The sequence below is a fragment of the Bos grunniens genome, chromosome 22 (genome assembly GCF_055505025.1).
Source record: "Bos grunniens cultivar Pamir isolate PY7600 chromosome 22, Bosgru_T2T1.0, whole genome shotgun sequence".
Taxonomy (NCBI): Eukaryota; Metazoa; Chordata; class Mammalia; order Artiodactyla; family Bovidae; genus Bos; species Bos grunniens.
The window spans coordinates 37151233-37172694 of record NC_141186.1 but is presented as its reverse complement, the minus strand read 5'-3'; the positions used below and the strand labels follow the sequence as shown (position 1 = coordinate 37172694).

At 39.4% G+C, this 21462-nt stretch overlaps 1 protein-coding gene across 5 annotated transcripts in view; it reads right to left on the bottom strand.

The window, feature by feature from the left end:
* Positions 1–21462, bottom strand: part of ADAMTS9 (ADAM metallopeptidase with thrombospondin type 1 motif 9) — a 162532-nt gene that overhangs the window by 137283 nt on the left and 3787 nt on the right. For all 5 annotated transcript variants that reach the window (XR_015151362.1, XM_086367020.1, XM_086367022.1 and 2 more), the window contains one exon: positions 18726–18888. Coding sequence is in view for 3 of the 5 variants with exons in the window: in XM_086367020.1 (XP_086223146.1) it covers positions 18726–18888 (163 nt within the window). In the remaining 2 variants the exon portion in view is untranslated. The remainder of the gene's footprint in view (positions 1–18725; positions 18889–21462) is intronic.

Genomic DNA, 21462 nt, shown 5'->3' with positions numbered 1-21462 from the left:
TGCATCTCATCTGTCTCCTACATCAGCAGGTAGATTCTTTTACCACTGAGCCACTTGGGAAGCCCCATTCATATATGTATATCCATGCCATATAGGTACTTAGGCTGTCATTCCAATTTTAATGCACCAGTGATTATAAATAAATATGAATCAAGCACCTACTACATGCCAGATATTGAACTAGGCCCTTTTACATTGTATCTTATAATTCTCACGCAGAGAAAATTACCTCTACTGTACAGATGAGGAAAGTAAGTCTCAGAGAGATTAAGTAACTTGTCCAATGTCACATATAGGGTATGGTGGTATCAGGAATCAGGCATGGATTTGATCAACACCCTAAACAGTGCTCTTTCTATCACATAAGACTACTTAAGAGCTAGGAACTGAAATGGGCTCATGATTTGGTTGACAGTTTCTAAACTGAACCCATACTGGAAAATAGTATCTGGTGCATATTTTCACAAACACTAGCTTTTTATAACAGGTGTATGGAGGCCACATTGAAAACTGGATGTTAGTTTGTACTGTATTTCAGATTCCTCCTCTTTGTCAAGTATCTTAAAGTGGAAGGTTACGTTTTTTATTTGAGATCTTTCTTTCCGTGTATGTGTTGGGTCATTTAGTCGTGTCTGACTCTTTTCGACCCCATGGACTGTAGCCCACTAGGTTCCTCTGTCCATGGGATTCTCCAGGCAAGGATACAGGAGTGAGTTGCCATGCCCTTCTCCAGGGGATCTTCCCGACCCAGGGATCGAACCCAGGTCTCCCGTATTGCAAGTGGATTCTTTACTGTTTGAGACATTTAAAACATAGCTATAAATGTTCTTCCAAGTCATGCTTTAGCTGCATCCCATACATTTTGATATGCTGTGCCTTTATTTTCATTTATCTCAAAGTACTTTCCAACTTCTTTGATTATTCAGGAGTGTGCTATTTACTTTCCAAATATATTTGAGTTTCCCATTTTTTCTGTTATTGATTTCCAGTTTCATTTTACTGTAGTCAGAGAAGATACTTTGCATTACTTCTATGATTTTAAATTTATTGATATGTTTTATAGCTTTGCATATGGTTTAGTCTGGAGAATGTTCTATGTGTACTTCAGAATAATGTGTGCTCTGAAGTAGACTGTTCTACAGATATCTGTTAGGTATATAGTTGGTTTACAGTGTTGTTCAAGTTTTCTATTTATTAGTTAATCTTCTCCTTAGCTAGTCTACCTACTACTGAAAGTAGTATTGAAGTTTCCAACTACTACTGTTGAATTTTTTATTTATCTCTTCATTTCTGTCAGTTTTTGCCTCACACATTTTGGTGCTCTGATATGAGATGCATGTTTGTTTATAACTGCTAAATATTTCTAATGAATGTACCCTTTTACCATTATAAAACATTTTGATAAACATTATATCAGTAAAGTGAAGTAAGCTTGTCACAAAAGCCAATAAATTATATGATTCTAGTCATATGAAATTTCCAGAATAGGCAACTCTATAAAGACAAAAGTAGATTAGTTGCTAAGTGCTGGAGGCAGGGTGAGGACCTTGGCAGGGGAGTTGATAGCTAATGGGTACAGGGTTTCTTTTTCAAGTAATAAAAATGTTCTATTATTGACTGTGATGGTGGTTGGCACACAACTGTGAACACACTGAAAATCACGGGACACTTTAAATGATGAATAGTATGGTATGTGAATTATATCTCAATAAAGCTGTGAAGAAAAGAAAATATGTTACTTAGTTTGTGAAAAGCAAATAATCTTTACTTACTGTCTTCCATAAATATTTTGACTTAAAAGATTTATTTAGAGAGAAGTATAACTGCAGCAAGAAAAATACTGAGGAAATACTATATAGAATTCCCTCTTACGATCACATAGAAGAATCATCTCTAGAGAATCATCAGGGGGTACTTGGGCATGGGAAAACCTGAGAATAAATCAGGCACTAATTGCAAAAAAAGTACACTTAAGTAGCAAAGTTGAAAAAATTAAGGCATTAATCATTAAAAGAGATTTCTAACAAAGAACAGAAATAATGGAGAATAACTCATGCAAATCCTAATACACCTGGAAGACATTTCATTCACAACTAATCTTTGTATCAAAGAAACAATTTAGTATGCTATATATGGTATAAAAATCCAGGAATAAAATTATGTTTTCAGAATCAAAAAGAGCATCTTCTATTACATACTTCCCCAGTCTTTTACCCATCTGACCTTTTGTCTTAATGAGTTAGAATATTTATTGACCTAATTAGCCCAACTAATTTCTACCACATTAACCATTTTAGCAGGCAGTTTTGAATTTGGCTTTACAAAGACTAAGAGCTTTAAAGATTCAAACATTCACTATGACTACAAATCCAAGAACATTTTTACTGAGAATGGAAAAACCAGACACTTTAACTGGTGTATCTGCTCAGCTCTCTTGCCTCTGAATAGAAACTGTTAATATCAGAGAACGATTTTCACCAAGGGACACACATTATCAGAATAAAACGAAAGCCATCCACATCTCTCTTTAGTGACCTGATAGCATAATGGAATGAAGCTTAGTATTTCAAATTTGCAATGTCACTTTGCTAATAGTTTTATCAGAATGAGCTACATAATGAAATTTCACCCTGGTAGAAAGCACGGTATAAATGATCAGTGTATTTTTGCTCTTCATTTTACCCACATAAAGCTTTACACTTATCACTTTTTAATAAGATATAATTTTATACTATAAAATTCGTATTTTTAAAGTATACAGTTCAGTGGTTTTTGGTACATTTATAGAGCTGTGTAATCATTTCTATTATCTAATTTTAGAATACATGTATTGCCAAAAGAAGAGACCCTGTACCCATCAAGTTATCACTCCTCATTCTTCCTCTTCCCCTCAGTCTTTGGCAATCATTGACCTATACTTTGTTATCTATGGATTCGCATTTAATACAAATGCAGTCATGCTTTTGGGGTCTGGCCTCTTTCACTTAGCATAATGTTTTCAAGGCTCATCCATGTGGTAACTTGTATCAGCACTCTATTACTTTTTGGTGCCATCTAGTATTCTACTATACAGATGTATCACCTTTTGTTCATTCATTCATTCATTAGTGGGCATTTGGGTTCTACAATTCAACTGAATAATGTTGCCTTAAATAAGCATGCACAATTTCTTTCTGTGACTATGACTGGATTTCTCTCTAGGGAGAATGACTGTTCTTTTTAAAAACAATTTTCTGGCTTAAAAATAATTCTAAAGACAAGCTGTTTGTACCCTTAAATAATCTTTTCTGAATTACTTCTCTTGGCCTTAGTTTTCTGACCTCTTCAATGGGTATATGAATAGCTGTTTACACCCTTAAGGGTATTTTGAGACTTAATAAAGTGTATAAAAAATTACTTCCAAATTACAAACTGAATTTTAAAATCTTTTTTTTTGTATCTATTTTATGCAAAGCACTGGCCAAGTAAGTTGAAATAAACAACAACAAAACAGAAGTAAGACTTGGGAAGGATCCTTAAAGACAAAGTATCATAAAAACTTAAGGTAGTATCAATATTAAAAAACATGACAGCCAAAAAAAAAATTTTTTTGCTTATTTACTGGCAAAAATGTTTTAAATGAACTTCATTTCACATTGCCATGCCATAAAATGCATATGGCATTACTAAACAACTGGAATTATTTTAGAAAATAACATTCAGGCTTGGTTATTCTGTGTTAGTTACTCACTGAGTGCTTCCCACCCATTGGGGCTGAGCTAAGGAGATTCGAATGTTAACATTAACAGCTGGGAAGTTAATCATTGTTCTCTATGTTTATAAGGTTGATCAAAATTTAACTGAAATTACCTTGAGGCACTGAGCCACCTTTTGACCTCATGGTCTATGTGGGCAGGGGAATCACAGCACAGGACCAAAGGGAAGACTGGAGTGCTGGGATTTTACCAGGTCTCCTTTCTGCCTCTCCAGGACGTGACAGCCAGAAGGAAGTGGACAGGAGTCCGCAGAGGCTCCACACCTGGATTCTGGAGCCAGACCAGCCCTGGTTCATGGTCCTGCCTTAGCATGGCTCTAGCTGCCCCTTCTTGGGCAATTTCCTATCTTAAAGGTTCAGTTTTCTCATCCGTAAAAAGAGGATACAGACAGTACACACTTTAACAGGTAACTGTGATGGTTAAAACAGAAAATATGAAAAATGCCTGCTGCACAGAATGTGGCTCACAGGAAAGCTCCATTTAATATTTACTGTGATAGGAATTATTAGTTGTTATTGCTTTACTAGTAGTATGCAAAAGAGCCCCTCTTTATAAATTTGAATGTTGACATCAGAGTTTCTCAAACAAAACAATTCTATTTTTGGAAGAGTCTTCTAAAGGAAAGGAGGGAGGGACAGGAAGAAGGAAGGAAAGTCATAAAGACCAGCCCCCTGTTCCCTTGGAACTTGCAATGTAGGTAAGAGGCGCATGCAGACTGACGTGGGAAGACCCAGTCCGAGATGTAATGAGCTGGAAACAAATGCCACAAACACTTCCGCCTCTCAACTGGCTCCAAAGACTGATAGCATACAACAAACAAAAAGTGGAAGCTGAGGGCAGCTCCCGCCCTCTGTTCTAGTCATGTTTAAGATCTACCCTCAAAGAGTTGTTCAGTGAAACCGCCAGAGAGAGACTCGATGAGACAGGAACCACAGTCTACTGGGATCAGAGGAAGATGGGTAAACAAGCACAATGCAGGGAAGAAAGAGATAAAACATAAAACAAAAATAGCCATAAAACCAATGAATGTTCTAATATAAAGAACAATGTGTTTCCAGAAACTGGATGGGGAAGGAACTAAGGGAAAGAATTGTTCTGTGTATATAAATTTCTAAAGCATATGAATGAAAATCATCAAGACTTAATTTTTTTAAGGGTACTCAGTTTGATAGCCTAAAAAACACAGTGAATTCCTAGATACTCTAGACAGTCACGTACCCAAATGTGTCCCATTTCTCTGGACAAACTGTTAGTTTTGGGGTGGGGGGGGCAGGGGGGGAATGGCATGCCCAGTCCAACATCTAACAGTGCTCCACACACAGGGCTAGGGGGACAAGGGTGCAAAGGGCCATGGCGGGAGAGATTTCCCTTTTGGCTGGCCAGAACCTTTATGGACAATGTTTCCCCAGTAGCAGTTTACAGAACGTTAGTCCCAGAAGATATTTCCCAAAACAAGCCAAGTGAGTTTGCAAAATACTTTATACAGCATTTACATCTGGGACTTTCTCCATACACAATAGCATTTTAAGAGCTCTGAGAAGTCTTGAAGAAAAGAAACCAGTCTACGTTTTGTTTATCCATGGAATCAGGAAAATTATGGGATATGGGCCAATTTATGAGGGGATTAAAAGTCCTTGAAAACAGAGATGAAGAGGAGTATACTGACGGACTTTCCTCTTGGGGAGAGAAGGAAATGCCATTCGGAGAAGACAATTAGAAGCTTCTTGCAGTTCAAGGGGCTTTGATAAGTGGTTGGTGGTGGGTGGTGGGAGGCATATCTGAAGGTCATCACACCACCTTCCAAGGGCTGTGTGCCTCCCCTACACTGGGGAGGTAAATTTGCTGACTCAGGTGCAGAAGCTGAGACTCTTGCCCCAAAGGCCCTGCTGCATCCTCCCATATTCAGCATCCCCCAGCTCCTTCAACTACATGCAGTAACTACAACAACACTGACTACACTGTTACAATAATCCTGGCTCACATTTAAGCCTTCCACCTTGCCAAGCACTATTGAAAGCACTTTACATGGACTAACCTGATCCTTCCTCACAGCACCACATGTGACAAGCCTTATTAGCTCCATTTCATAAATGATCAAACTGAGGCACCCTTGAAATAACTTCAGAAAATATTTAAAACACATCTACTTGAAATAGCACAATGCTGAACATACCCGGGCCTGTATTTTATAGGTCTTAGAGTTTGTTTGGTTTTGCTATTAATATCCTGAAATAGACTCCTAGGGAAATGTTGGTTTTGACTCATTCCATCTCTGAGCAATAAGGGGAGATGGGCCCTTCTGCCCAGCGGGGTCCCAGCTGTCTACAGTCTCCATGCACTGTCTGCAGCCTGCTTCCAATGGTTGTTTCACAGGCCTTTTTGTGACATGACGTGGGATCTTCCAGGCCAGCGGTCTCCAGGAGAAATAAAATGTGAGCCCCACATGGAAGATAACAATTTCCAGCAACCACATGTTAAAGAGTCAAAAGAAACAGATGAAATTAATTTTAATGATATATTCTATTTAACCTAATACATCCAAAAATATTGGGTTGGCCAAAAAGTTCATTTGGGTTTTCCACATCATCTTACAGAAAAACCCAAACAAATCTTTTGGCCAACCCAATATTATCCTTTCAACAGGCAGCACCAACGCCATTTCAAGGGCTCCGGAGCCACATGGAGCTATTGGCTATGGTCCAGGCTGGTGCATTCTAGGCTCTAAGTGTTTTCAGTGTGAACACAGGAGGCACCGTGATGTGCTGCTAAGAGTTTGGGAGTCAGAGAGACCTATATTGAAATCCTGGTTTCTGTGCATTCAATTTGGGACCTTGGGCAGGTCACTGAAGCCCTCTGGGCCTCAGTTTCCTCATCTGCGAAACGGAGATAATGATGATTCTTACTTACCAGGGTGGTAGGAAGGGTTGAATCACTCAATATACAGGGAAAGTGCTGAAACAGAGCCTGGTGCAGAGTAAGCGCTATAGAGGTATTGGCCACAGCAACTCATTACTAAGGTTGAGCAGCCTTTTAGGGCTGCTAGAATAAAGGGGCTTCTGCTAACATTTCTGTGCAGCTCCTGGTGGCCCTGTGATGCCCACAGTGGGTCTAGGTATGGCTCCCATATCACAGACTAAAAGGCACTTGGGCTGGAGTCCTTTAAAAAGGCTTCTAAACAACTCCTAGAGAGCATATCTCCCACATTCCTTTGATACACCAGTCTCCCAGTTTCCAGGCAACTGAGGACAAGTTTACCCACTAGGCCTGCAGTAGAAACCCTGCATCATGATGTCCATATTCTGGACAGCCCGCAGCACCCTGGCCCAGCTCATATATTCAGTTGCTATATATTCGGTGCTTGCTGTGATAACTTAATCCCTTAAGTGAATTAAAAGCCTAACGTCTTTCTCTATAGCCTTGATATACCTTTTTAAATGCTCTCACTAGTTTATTCATAGTTATTACACTTACAATAAACCCAGTGGCACTACCAAAATCCCATTTGAGTTGCACCTCTGAACATCCTCTTTCCAGGCACCATGCATTGATTTATATTTTATTTTTATATTTTCCCTGATTTACAGCCTGTAAAGAATATAGGAAGGAAGAGGCCTATGTTTGTTCAGGGCTCATTTTTCCATTCACTTTAGCTCCAAGATTATGAATCCCTTAAAAATTCGGAGCCTCAATCCTCTTATCCACAAAGACAGAGAAGAGAAGTTAACTAAAGTTCATTCCCATATTGAAAACTGATGAGTTCTCATATTTAATAAGATAAAAGTGAAAAATGCGGAAAATGAAGTCTTAAGATTCAAAAATTGCAAAACCCAACAGTCTCCTCTCTTGGCCACTCAGAGAGGATATGAAAAAAATGGGTAGGCACATAGAAGGAGACAGAATAACTGCAATGGAGAGAGACCAAGAAAAAAGAAATGTGCTATGCGTGATGTTAAAAAATATCAAGGAAGGGACCATATATGTATCTCCATTTCTCACTACAAAGTGCTTATTTTGGAACTGCTAACATAGGTGACAGTTTCTAAAAACCATTTCTATTCTCTAATTTGACTTGTTTCACTGGAATAGCATAAAATGTCAGGATTAGGAAATATGCTTAAAAGAAAAAGAAAAAAAAAAAACTAGCTCATAATCAAGTTACCTTTCAAAAACCATTATACTGCCCACAAAGGAACTTTGCGGGAAAATGGAGTCATGTCTCCCATTCCTGTTTCCCCCAAAATGTGTGGTCACACACAGCTGAATCTCACACTGCTGACTTCTGCTATGCATGCCTCCGTATCACTGTCCTCTGGTTTTCTCTCTTGTGTGCACATAATGTGAAGTAGAACACAACTGCATTCTTAGGGATTCAGGGTTTCTTTTGTAAATGTTTGCATCCATTAGGCAAGAGGAACCTATTCCTATCATTAACTACACGGCTTGAAATTGAAAGTTATGTTTCTAGATATCAGCTAGAAAGAAACACAACAATGTCCCTTTCCATTGGCACAGACTATGGCTTTGAATAACTAGACTTACAGAAGTCTTTCTGAGTCCATTTCTCTGCACCTGTGTCTTAGACAAACCCTATACTGCTCTGTCTACTATGCTTTCCTGCAGCGTCATCCCGTGATAGCATGAAATCCACAGAACATGAAATGTTTGCAATAAAATAAGGAAGACATATTTGAAATAAGTGTCTGCAAATGAAAATGAAACAACAAGCTGTAGTCTGGGAGAAAGTATTTACAAACTACATTTCTGATAAAGGGCTTATATCAGAATATATAAAGTACTCTTCACTAACACAAAAATAGATGTTCCAGTTTTTTTGTTTTTTTTTGTTTTTTTTTTTTAAGGAATGAATTTGAACAGACACTTCACCATAGAAAATACACAGACGGCAAATAAGTACATCATTAGTCATTAGGGAAATGCAAATTAAAACTGCAATGGGATACCACTACACACCTACTAGAATGGCTAAAATTAAAAAACAGAATCAGCCAAATAAAATATTGCCCAAACCAAGTCCTGGTGAAGATGCAGCAGAACTTTTATACCCTGCCATTGGGACTACAAAATTGTACAGTCACCTTGAAAAGCAGATGGGCAGTTTCTTATAAAGTTAAACATATGCTTACCATATAACTCAGATATCTCACTTCTAGGTATTTATCCAACTGAAAACGTATGTTCACCCTGAAATCTGCATGAAAGTGTTTATAGAGGTTTCATTTTTAATTGCCAAACTTTATCCCTCAACTGGGTAACAAACAAATCAAGGTCTACCCATACAGTGGAACACTATTCAGCAATACAAAGGAATGAGTTACTGATGCAGGCAACAGTGTGTATAAACCTCCAATGACCATGCTTAATGATTCCAGTGATACGACATTCTGGAGAAGGCCAAACTAGAGAGACAGAAAGTAGGAGGCTGCTGTAAAGCACAGCAGGAATCATTCTCTATCTTGATTGTGATAATGGTTACCTGACTGACTGTATGCCAAAACTTGAAAAATTGTACATTGAAAAAGATGACTGTTTTCTGAGTATAAATAATATCTTAATAGGAAAAAAATGAAAATACTAGAATATATTATATATACATATGTAGTATATATATAATATAGTTTCCAATATAATAGAAAATAAAAATATCTGTGGCAGATTCATTTCGATATTTGGCAAAACTAATACAATATTGTAAAGTTTAAAAATAAAATAAAATTAAAAAAAAATAAATAAAGTGATAAGATGCAAAAAAAAAAATTTGTAAAAAATTAAAATCTTAGCAGGAAAATTCTGAGGTCTATCCCATTAATTTAAACTTTTCTCACACATCACAGGCCAAGTACATTCTTAACACCCTACCCTAACTCTAATGTTATGTGAGAGATGTGGAATTGATAAAAAAGGAAGAATTCTACCAATATTTGCCACTCATTTATTTTTACTCCTTCTCAAAGTCCACTGCTCACAAGTACACAACCACTGTATTTTGAATTTCCTCCTGCTCCTTTCTGTGACATGCAGAATGCTTTGTACTTACTAATGATTTGGGATTGTACAGCATTTCCAGGCAGAGTCTGGTCCAGACACAAGCAGACTCTAGCTACCCAAAAATAACTATGACAAGGATTCTATAATAATCTAATCATTACAAAGAACCTAACTTTGGCAGATACAAAGTTCAAGAATTTAAACCTCCAATTATATCTCAATAAAGATGCAAGAAATGAAAAATTTAAACCTCAACTGTATGAGTAAATAGCACTTTATTAAATGAATGGGTTTAGAAGAAGTAAACCCTTGTAAGAAGAGAACCATGAGTTTCTCTGATGTCTTACTCTGAAAAGACAGCCTGCTCAGGTGAAGGTCTGAAAGCCCTCAAATTTACCCTAAGTACCTCCTGCCACTATCAGCCTGTACATCTGATGGCTGCCCTCTGTCCCAGGTTTCTGTCATTTCTTCCATTCTTTCTTTAAAGGACATGCATCTTAACTGTTTCAGGGGTTTCCTGGGAAGATGAACAAACTAGCAAGTATCTGTCTGACCCTTTTCCTTGAGAGTGAATGCGCTTTTGCAGAAAGGAAAATAACTGAGATCTGATGACAGGTGACAGGGAAAGGTCCTGATTTGGGACCAAAGGTGAAATGGTCCACCCTCGGGCTATCTCTGAATCCAGAAGTTTGTCAAAAGGGCTTGTGGGAGGGGACAGGAAAGTGTGTCATACATCACAGAGACCTTACTTCACATCCAAACCTAACCTGTCATTTCACTTTCCCAACCGCAAACTGGCTCTTCTGGGTTTCAGAACACAAGCGAGTGAAACTCTTGAATGGTAGATAAGGTAGTCTCAAAAAATACTGTAACCTAAGGATCTTTCTATTGGTCACTTTAAAAAAAGGGGGGGAGGAGGTTTTCAGGAGGCTCCAGACAAAGGGTCAGAAAAACAACCTAACACACCACCTTTTGTGCTCAAGGAAATTACTCTGATAAGTGGCTCATCCCTGGTGGCTTTCTTCTTGCTGTGTTCTAGGTTTAGGGGCTGACTCTGCTCTTTCAAACTGTTGCAGATGCACCCTGATCTTAGGGTAATAAAGAAGAGTCAAAGAGTGAAAGAAATGGAAAAGATAAAAAGGGTCATAGGGAGCAAAACTAAAACTAGAAAGAAAACAGTGACTGTTCACAATAATGGCAGTGACAACAAAGTGACAAGTTCCTTCAGAGACCTAACAACCAACTGCAGTGTGTGGACCTTGTTTAGAGCATCATCTAAAACAAATGGACTGTAAAAAGGCATTTGGGAGACTATCAGGAAAATGCCAACATAGATACTCTTTAGATGATACGCAGTCATTACTATTGATTCTGTTCACCATGACAAACACTATCACAGGTATGTTAGAAAACGTATCTTCATTTTTCAGAAACATAGAGTATTTAGAAAATGACATCATACTTAGGTTTACTTTAACAAAAAGGAAAAATAAGAAGCAAATATGGGGAAAACACTTTCTCATCATTAAATGTAGATGGTACATACTGGTGGTTCGTTTTACTTCTGCCTGTACTTTTCTTGAAGATGTTCATAATAAAATGCTTTTTAAAAAACATGATGAAAATTTTTTAAAAATTAGATGAGAACAGGTCCTGTATTAGAAGTTTCTGTTTTACTACCCTTTGCCAATTTTACTGGCGTGCTGCACTATTAATGTTAAAACAAAATAAAAGCAATATTTTAATATAAATGTTCAAAGAATATAAAGCTGAGAAAACAAGCTCAAGAATTCAATTATTTAAAACAGTACTTTTCTAGTAGTTCACAGAGAATTTTAGAAGTCATTGCTGCTATTGACTATTTAGTAGACATAATAAGGTCCATCAAAGACTTTAATAAAGGGGGAAAGGCATATAAAGATGGATGAGGAACAACAAGAGGTAAATGAAAAGAAATTAAGCCAAAACAATAAACCCCAACTGAAAAAATCCATCTTTAAAGATGCCAATAGACCTTGGGTTTAAGGGTCAGCTGTTTCCTATTTACACAAGTTCCCTATTTACACAAGTTCATTCACGTCTCTTGAGTTCAGTTTTTTCATTTGTAAAACGGGAATAACTGACACATCTTACTCCCGAGAAGCTGTTATAGGACTAAATGAAAAAACCCACAGTGCACTTTCACATTGACCAGCACATGGTCCCTTCACTGTGGCCTGTTCTTAGGCTAAAAGGCTGAGGGGAAACGATCTAAGGAAAGAAAAAGGCTGTGGGAAAGTGGTGGCAGGCTGGCCTCATACAAATCACTAATTAACCAACAACCTGAGGGGACTTCCCTGGTGGTCCGGTGGTTAAGACTTTACCTTCCAATACAGCAGTGGCAGGATCGATCCCTGTTGAAGCTAGGATCCCACATGCCTCTCAGCCAAAAAACCAAAACATAAAACAGAAGCAATATTGCAACAAATTCAATAAAAACTTTAAAAATACTAAACACACACACACACACACACAACACCAGACAGGCTTAGGGCCAGCCAGAAGTAGGAGGTCAACCAAAGCTTCTGTCACTGCCTGGAACCCTCAAGCTGTCCCAGAATTGTTTACTTGAAGACCCCTTCTGAGGTTTGTTCCTTACCTCTGTCTCTCACTCCATTTGGGCCCAACTCTAAGGGCAGCTAATCTAATCAGCTAATCTATGCTAAATTATTAATGGGATACACGAGGTTAATGTGTAACAAGTATATACTCCAACAGAAGCAAGCTGAAGACACAGGCTTTGTGAGTCATCAGAACCTCAGTGGGAATTCCAGGCAGCAGGCAATCTTCCTCCATAACAAATTAGATTCTAGGAATGCATTTTAAAAAAAAATCGTTCCAGCAAAAAAAAAAAAGTTCCAGCAAAAATAATTCATACACAAATGCAATTCAATCAACAAAGGGACAGGCCAAAAAACTACTTTAGCCAGACTAGGACAAAAGGGCTGTGGAAAATGGTATGTTTAGGAGCGCTGTAACCCTTAAGGACTTTTTCTATGTCTCCGTTTTCCTATCTGCAAAAGTGGAAATTGAGGTAAAAATTAAATCTAATCCATGGAAAACACTTGTAACAGTGTCTGCCATGCAATAAGCACTCAATAAACATTAGCCACTGTTAGTATTATTTAAAGATGAGATTATACAGAAGTCAGAGAGGATGCTCTGAAAACTTGAGTGAAAAGGGATTTTTTTTAGATGGCAGCTTCCATTTGTGTTTTCAGTGAAGTTCGGCTCACAGCAGAGCAAACTGGAATCAGATCTGAATTCAAGTGTCAAGCCAATTTCCTATACCAGCTGTGTGACTTTGGACAAGAGGCTCAACCTCACTGAGACGTTATTTACTCAACTGTAAAATAGGCTAATAATAACTATCCACAGTATTTATGAATGAATGACATATGACAAAATATGGAAAGTGTGTAGCACAGCAAATTCATAGGCGTCCTGTATTTTCCAGGCTTTACAATTGCATCCTTGGGAGCCCAACCAAGAAGTGACAGTACACTCTAATGGGGTGACAGGCAGAGCTCCCAGCACTGAACTAAGACTAAGCCATGGTAATCCCATTATAATCCCACAGTTAGTACAGCAGGCATAAGGCAGTTTAGCTATGTGGGAATGGAGTCTCAGCTTTGACCAGCCCTGATGTTCCAAAGAAGTAGCCACAAGGCAGGAATTTTATCTGTCTGGGTACTGAGAGTGAAAGAAAGTGAAAGTGAAGTCGCTCAGTCGGGTCCGACTCTTTGCGACCCCATGGACTGTAGCCTACCAGGCTCCTCCCTCCATGGGATTCTCCAGGCAAGAGTACTGGAGTGGGTTGCCATTTTCCTTCTCCAGGGGATCTTCCCGACCCTGGGATCGAACCTGGGTCTCCCACATTCCAGGCGGATGCTTTAACCTCTAAGCCACCAGGGAAGCTGGGATTATCTCATCCCAAAGATAGAAACGTGGGGTCTTGACTTGGCTATTTGTCCCTGGTGACAAGTGTCTTGGGATTACAAAATAATTATATGCCACTCCTCCTTTTATTTTCAACTGCATTTTTTGATTATGAACCTATTATAGAATCATGACAAAAATATAAGAATATAAGCTAAAAACGTAAAGATTGCCTATGTTCCTACCAGCAAGAAATAGTCCCTTTTAATATTTTTGTGACTACTGCTTCAGATCTTTTTCTTTATACATGCATGCTCTCCCACATACTCTGTCATTATTTTTAAAAATGAGATCATACCCTCATATTACTTCATCACTTGTGTGTGCACTTAATATATCTATTTCTGGGTTTGTTAACCTAAATCTATGCCATCATTTTTAATGGCTGCATAAGAATCCATCAAATGTAGACTTCATCAGTTATTGATCTATCCTTCAACCAAAGACACTTAGGTCGTTTCCAGTCACTTGCTATAATAAACAACACCAGACTCAGTATATAAACCTGTTTACACAAATGTCCAACTAGAAGTGGCACTGATGGGTTAGTGAGTGTACAACTCTTAACTGCCTTAAGGGAGAGCAAAAGAGCGAGCCTTGCTGAGATGGAAGGGTGAGAGAGGCATTTTAGTTACAGAGAGTCACTGTTTTTTAGGTCCAGGCAAACAGAACAACCTTCTGTTGGTCTGTTGGTCTTTTCTCCTGCCTTCCTCTCATTCACCTATTGGGAAATGCATCTCTTTCATTGACAAAAACAACTAAATCGTCTTGCATAAAATCCAGAGGCAAATAGCAGGTGTCTGCAAAACAGAACTTGGGGCGTCATCTGGAAATGCAATGCAAAGGATCAGCAGGTGGGGGCTTTTAAAAAGCAACAAACTCTCCCAAACAGCTCCCATGAGTCTACCACTCGGCCCCCCTGGCGTTTAGGGCGGTCAGGCAGTCACCTCAGAGACCTCTACTGAGGATCCAGTGGGCAAGGGAGACCAGTCACAAGGGCCTGCCATAAGAAAGAGAAGCTACCCCACACCCCAGCCTGAATCCTGAGGAACCTACAAACAGGATGGAAACCACAAACCAATGCATAGACACTCAAGTGGCCAATGGGCACATAGGTAGACACAACCAATGATGGGAAAAGAGAGACACAGAAACTGAGCTAAGAGAAAGTAGCAAGAAATAAAATTTCAAAATGCTGCATTAGGTAGAGATAAACACAAAGAAAGGGCTCTTAGCCCTGCCACTCACTAGCAGGGGCACCATGGGGCAAGTCTCTTATTGGCTTTTTATGATCAGGTGGTCAAGAAGCTCTAAGCTTAACCACAGGGATATGATTAACTTTGAGTTTTGGTATTTTGAGTCTAAATACCAAATATTTTGAGTCACCATACCTAGCTATGGTGTCTTAATTTCTATTTTTATGATCATTAAAAAAAAATCTCCCATTCAGTGATTGTCTACCATCTGTCCCTGGAGTTTTCTTTATTTCATACTTATTTAGTCCTACCTACCCTCTTGGAAGGGACATGTTACTCATGTTACTCTTACTTTATGTTCTAAATGTGCTTCAGGTCACATACCTAACTGTAAAAAGATGGTTTAATCCTCATGGCATAGAGAAGTTACTCAATAAATAGCTCAAATAGCTCATGGTTGAATGAATAAATGCACACATTAATGAATAAATTATGTTGTAGACTCCTTTCTAATTCCATAACATTTTTACTCCATAAGACTCCTTCTACATGTCTTTTTAACAGAACTTATCTCAGAATCCTGTTTGAAAATTCAACATACATTAACAATCAGAAATGAGCAAGACTTCTATTCTGTCTGTAGGAAGCAGTGTCACAGCCACAGTGCCCTGCCCCAAGGAAGACTCTCATCATCCAGCAACTGAAGGGTTACACCTAGCTCAGCAGAGGGCTTCCAGGTGCCTGCTTCCAGCCTTGGGCCAATTTAAATTCTGAAGGTTTCTTGTTGAATATTTAAGTATCACTCCCGTAAACAAGTAACTTAACATCCCAACCCTACAGTTTGCTCATCTGGGTAGAGCTAGCACATTGACCTAGAGCTAGTTTCTTCTAGCTCGAATCATCTATCACTTTATGAGAAGTGAAGATGAAAAGCAGTGATGGAGATGCAAAGACAGTGCCAGCTATGGACAGTGCTTACTGCCTGAAATCTCATTTTACTGGGAACTCTCATATAGAACTGAACTTCTAAGTCACTTGGAATGCTTTTTAAACCCCACTGATTCTTGCTCCATCTCACTTCCCTGCAAGAGGAGTTTGTTTAAAGAATCTGCATGAGGCTCCCAGGGCACTTTTAAAATTTACCTCTGATTACCATGGAGAAGGAAATGGCAATCCACTCCAGTGCTATTGCCTGGAAAATCCCATGGACAGAGGAGCTTGGTAGGCTACAGTCCATGGGGTCGCAAAGAGTTGGACACAACTGAGCGACTTCACTTTCTGATTACCAACCACTGCTTTTAGGGGGAAAATCTCTGAACCTGAATGAACTGATATTTGCATTGGCCAGATAATCCCTGGCCAGAGGGACTTCTCCCACCCCCACCTACTTTTACTCCCTGTGCCAAAGCTCCCTGGATTTTGGAGGTTTCTGATCTGCTTGTCCATGCTGCTAATGGCTGCTGGTGAAACGTGCCATGTTCCAAAGTTCTCTGCAATTGCTCTGAGCTTCCTGTATATGAACTCAAAGAAGGGGTACAGAAGCAGCTGGGAGAGAAAAACCAGAGCGGCACAGTCCAACAGCAACCTCTGAAAGAGCCAATCAAAACTGCCGGCCTGCTGAATCATCACACAGGATGAGGGAAGGGTCTGCCAGATTGGTCACCAGCAAGCAAAAAACCAGATAGAAAACTAAAAGTTGGCACTGCTGATTTGGAAGATGGCTCAGAGGCCCCAGTACAGATAATTAGAACACAAGTGGTTTTGAAAAAACATTTTTTTTTTTTTTTTTTTCAAAAAAATGGTAAAGACAACAAAAGCATTTTTTGCTGTCTTCTTTCCTTACTTTTGCAGATTCCCTCTCTTTTGTGTTTTTAACTGAACTTGACAATGACTTGTCCTCTGTTCCAGAAAACGAAATGTCTATTTATTTTGGTAATTAATTTAAGAAAATGAACCCAGAGGATTTTGGGAATGACAGTATTAAAAGAGACTTCTCTCTCTCTCTCTCTTTCACACAAATACACACCTGAATGTACACACTCATACACATCACAACTGTACACAGCAAAGGCTGCAAGATAAGACAGGAAATCATGGGTTGTCATCACGGACTAGCTGTGAGATCTCAGGCAAGCTGTTCCAACTCTGAAAGCCTCAGCTCCTTTACCAGACACAATGGAGGGGAGACTGGTGTCTGACTCGTAGGGTTGCTGTGGTAATGATTAAGTGAAGTCGTGTAGGTAAAGTGCTTTGCCCAATGCCAGCAAAAAATAGGACCATAATAAATAATAAAAGGCAGTTTTAAAAAAATGGTGGTTTGCTTTTACTTTAGGGAGAAGAGTGTCACAAAGTGCTAATGTTCAACAAATTGATCAATGAAAATGTTATTTATCTTTTGAATGTACATTATATAAGATAGAAATGGAAGAGATATATTTACTTTCTTTACACATATGCATAAAATAGGCACTTCCTAGTTCAGATTTAGAAAGTCAGAAGTTAAGGTCTATATTCTTATTAGCAGGGCCACAAAGATATGAATTGCCATTCAACTTGCAGCTGGCTGGCAGTCTTGGCACCCTGACATCTGTTTCTGACTCCAGACTCCCATCTCTACCCCTTGGCTCTGTAGAGAGTCTAGACAGAACATTTCAGTTATGTTCCAATTAGCCCTGGTGGTTAAGAACACAGGACTGAATGGGATAAAGCCGGATGACACACCCTACGACTCGGCTGTACCACGTTACAAGCCAGTGTCATCCTACATTAAAGGTTTCACTTTAGAACTAATAATTCTGGGAGAGAAGAGGACATCACACTCTGCCACAGTGGAACAACCTGATATAGATACAAGATGAAACAAGCGATCATTTTAGGAAGATCTTCTTGGTCTTGAATTTTGGTCTTTTTGGAGAAACCAGAAACACCCTGAGAAATCACTTAATTTGAGGAAGAGACTTTAAAAAATAAAGAATAGCGGGGAGGGATACCATTTTAGAAACAATAAAAAAGATGGTTATTTTAACAAACATCCTAAAACACAGGACCAAACAGACAGATGGTTTCTAAGGAAACAGGACCATCAGAGAGAAATAAGTAAGCATCAGAGATAGTGAAAGGGTGCTTCACTGAGAAGCATACACAAGCATAAGCTTTCCAGCGTGCCCAGGGGAAATATAACGGACAACGGCCAAGCATGTCAGCACCAAGCCTCCAAGAATCTGACCAGGATGGAAGAAAATCTATGGCAGGTATATATGCACTCAACTGACACCTGAGAGCACAAACCACAGCTCCGTTCCTGTATTTCCTGAAGTCACAGAACGTTAGTTACATTGAAGTTGATTGAAAAAAAATTCCAGTAAACATATAGAAATTTTTGTGCCTTCCATCTGTAAGACTTTTTCATACTTGTACACTGTTAAAAAAAAAAAAAAAGTCCTAATGAATACAATAACAACAGCCTCAAGACATCACTAAAGCTTAATCCTAAAAATCAGCAACTTCAACAAGAGGTGGCTCTGCCCAGAGTGGGCTTGACGTCACTGCTGTATGAGTTCATCTCCTGGATTTGTCACTTATTAACTGTGCGACACTGGACAAGTTACTAAACTTCTTTTTAGTTTCCACATCTGTACAATGGGAATATACCTACCTGGCTTGAAGACTGAATAACAAAGACAATGTAAATGGTAGAGCTCTGTAGCCTGTGAAATAGCTACCTCTTTGAGGCCTGGCAAGTAACCCAGCTCACACAGGTAGGACCTCCGCTTAAGCAAGACACAAATACCTGAGGTGTCACATGCATGCCGTCCTGTCGCCGGCTCTCTGTGGGGGGTGCTGTGCCTATAGATAATGTGGGGTTTGTTTTGGGCCTCTTCATCTTCTTGTTCATCAATGGACAGTAGTGGTTCAATAAAATAATCTCCATCATGGGACCGAAATGTGCCCAGCTGCAAATAAAGAGAGATGAGAGGTTGACTTAATATAACTTAGCCACTGGGAGGAAAAGGACAGTGGAACAATGCCAAGTAAGTGGTGCCATCTTACCCAACTCCTTTCCCATGAGGGCTCCTTAAGCTGAAAATCTTACTGATATACTTGGAGTAGTTTTTTTTATTTTTCTTTTTTCACTCTCTGCCATATCAGTACCTTAACCTTTGATTGGACTCTACAGAACCTGCTATCCAAATCAGCCTCTAAGAAATATTTCCTTGGTGCTTAAGCTGATTTATATTCACTCCTCCAGGCTGCTGAAAGAGGGTTTCTGTGTGTTAAGACAGCCTGGAAACAGGGACAAGTATCAGTTTCAAAGAGAAAAGCCTACTCAAGAAAGCCTTATCCTGACTTCAAAATCAGGAAGCACATGTTGACCAGAAGGCACTCAAGGTGGTGCTGCCAGGGACAATGGCAGAGGAGCCTCTTGTCAACCCTTTCCCTGACCACAGGGAGTGACCTAGGATAAGACTTTCCAGGCAGGCTGCCCAAGGTTCCAATCTCAGTTCCACCACTCGCTCGCCCACCTTGGGTAAGCTCCTTAACTACTCTGAGTTTCATCTTCCTTGTTTATCAATGAGAGATAAAATTATTTACTGTCATTGTGCGGATTAAACGAGATAATGTGTATAAGTGAAGTGTAAGTCGCTCAGTTCTGTCTGACTCTTTGGAATTCTCTAGGCCAGAATAGTGGCCTTTCCCTTTCCCTTCTCCAGGGGATCTTCCCAACCCAGGGATTGAACCCAGGTCTACTGCATTGCAGGCAGGTTCTTTACTAGCTGAGCCACAAGGGAAGCCCAAAATGTGTGTAAAGTGCTTAGCAAAGGGATACCTTGTCAGGGCTTGGAACAGAAGTGGCTTTTGGTGTTGCAGAGTTGGCCAGCCTCTAACCACCAGGATATAATTTGTGTTTGCCAATCACTAAGAGTTTCACAGTAACTCTTTCTCCTCCCCTTCCCATATACCCACAAGGTTTGCAAATTATAAATGAAGCTGCAAAGTTGAACCACCCAAAGGAAACATTACAAGAGCAATAAAAAGTTCCCTATGCCATGCCACTGGGCAGTGTTTTAAGGAAAAAATCAAGCTTTTCTCACCTTCTCTGTGGTTCCTTTTCCCTCAGTGTTGGGGAAAAGGCAAGGGCCTTTGACTTTCCCCCGGATCCAGGAAATGACTGTCCTTGAACATCAATGGCAGTATCAGCACTGAAGTATCACATTCCACCCAAATTCTAATCTACTGAATTGAAATATCTGGGGGGTAGATAGGGCCCAAGAACTGACATTTTAGAATTCTTAGGCATGACAAAGTTTTAAAGTACTTGGCTAAGCACTGGGGTTCCCAAACCCAGCTAAGTGTCAAAATGTCCTGGGAAGTTGAAAAATAAATTTAAATTTGAGAAATCACCCTATGTATGCAGATTTGGTATTTCTAATGGTAAGATCTAGTATTTTAATTTTTTTAAAAAAAGTCTCCATGTGGTTCATCCCTGACTTAAAGATAAGACTTAGAGACAAGATAGTGTCAGAATAAGACAAGTATCTTATAAGAGAGTAACTGGCTTCCAGAGAAGAAGTGATTTAACAAGTTTGCTTTTACCCAGGCACCTCTCCCTATTTTCAAAACACAACTCTGGTGCTCTCTGAGCACAGAGCAAGAAACCGACTACAACATGTGAAAGCTACTAGAGATGGGCCACAAATACTGAGAAAGAATCTTGGAGCCCATCTGGTGAAGGTCTGGCATCTTTGATTATTAAAAGGGGAAACTGAGGTCCAGAGGCAGGAATTGACTTGTCCCTTTCAGTGATACAGAAGCAGCTGAATAGTTCTCCTGCTAAATCTGGAACTCAGGTACCCTGATTCTAGTCTAGTGCCTTTAAAAAACAACAACAACAACAACTTTGAAATTCTCTTTAGGAACACAGATTCAGTCTCTGGCCCATGGTTAAGAGTATGGTCAGAAGGACTGGATGGGAACTCCAGCTCTGTCACTTGCTACCTGTGAAACCATAAGCAAGTCCCCACCTCTCAAAGATTCAGTGCCCTCAACTGCAAAATGGGTTCTTTCAAGGATTGGGCTGTTGTAAGGATTTAGATGAAATAATGCACACATAAAGCACTTATTACAGTACAAGACACATAATAAGAGTTCAGTAAAAGGAATATAAATGAGGTCAAATTAATTTGTGGCTGATTCACAACACAGTTGTTTGAATGAAGAGTAACCCTTTCTTGGCTAAGGTGACCATTTATTCAAATACAGGCTGTAAGTACTTACTACAATATATAAAAGGCACTGCGGGAGAGAAATGAATTGATGCTGACCCTCCTTCCAGGGAAAGGGGATAGAACATGTGTTGCAAGAGCCATAATACAAGGGAGAGCACACTAAACATCAAGCAGGGAGAGAGGTATATGTCTGTGAAAGTGGAGAGAGATGGCAGCAGTCTGAAGGACTAGGAAGAGGTTTCCTGGGGAACAAGATACATTAGTTACACTTTGAAAGAAGGGTGTGATTTGAGCATGTGA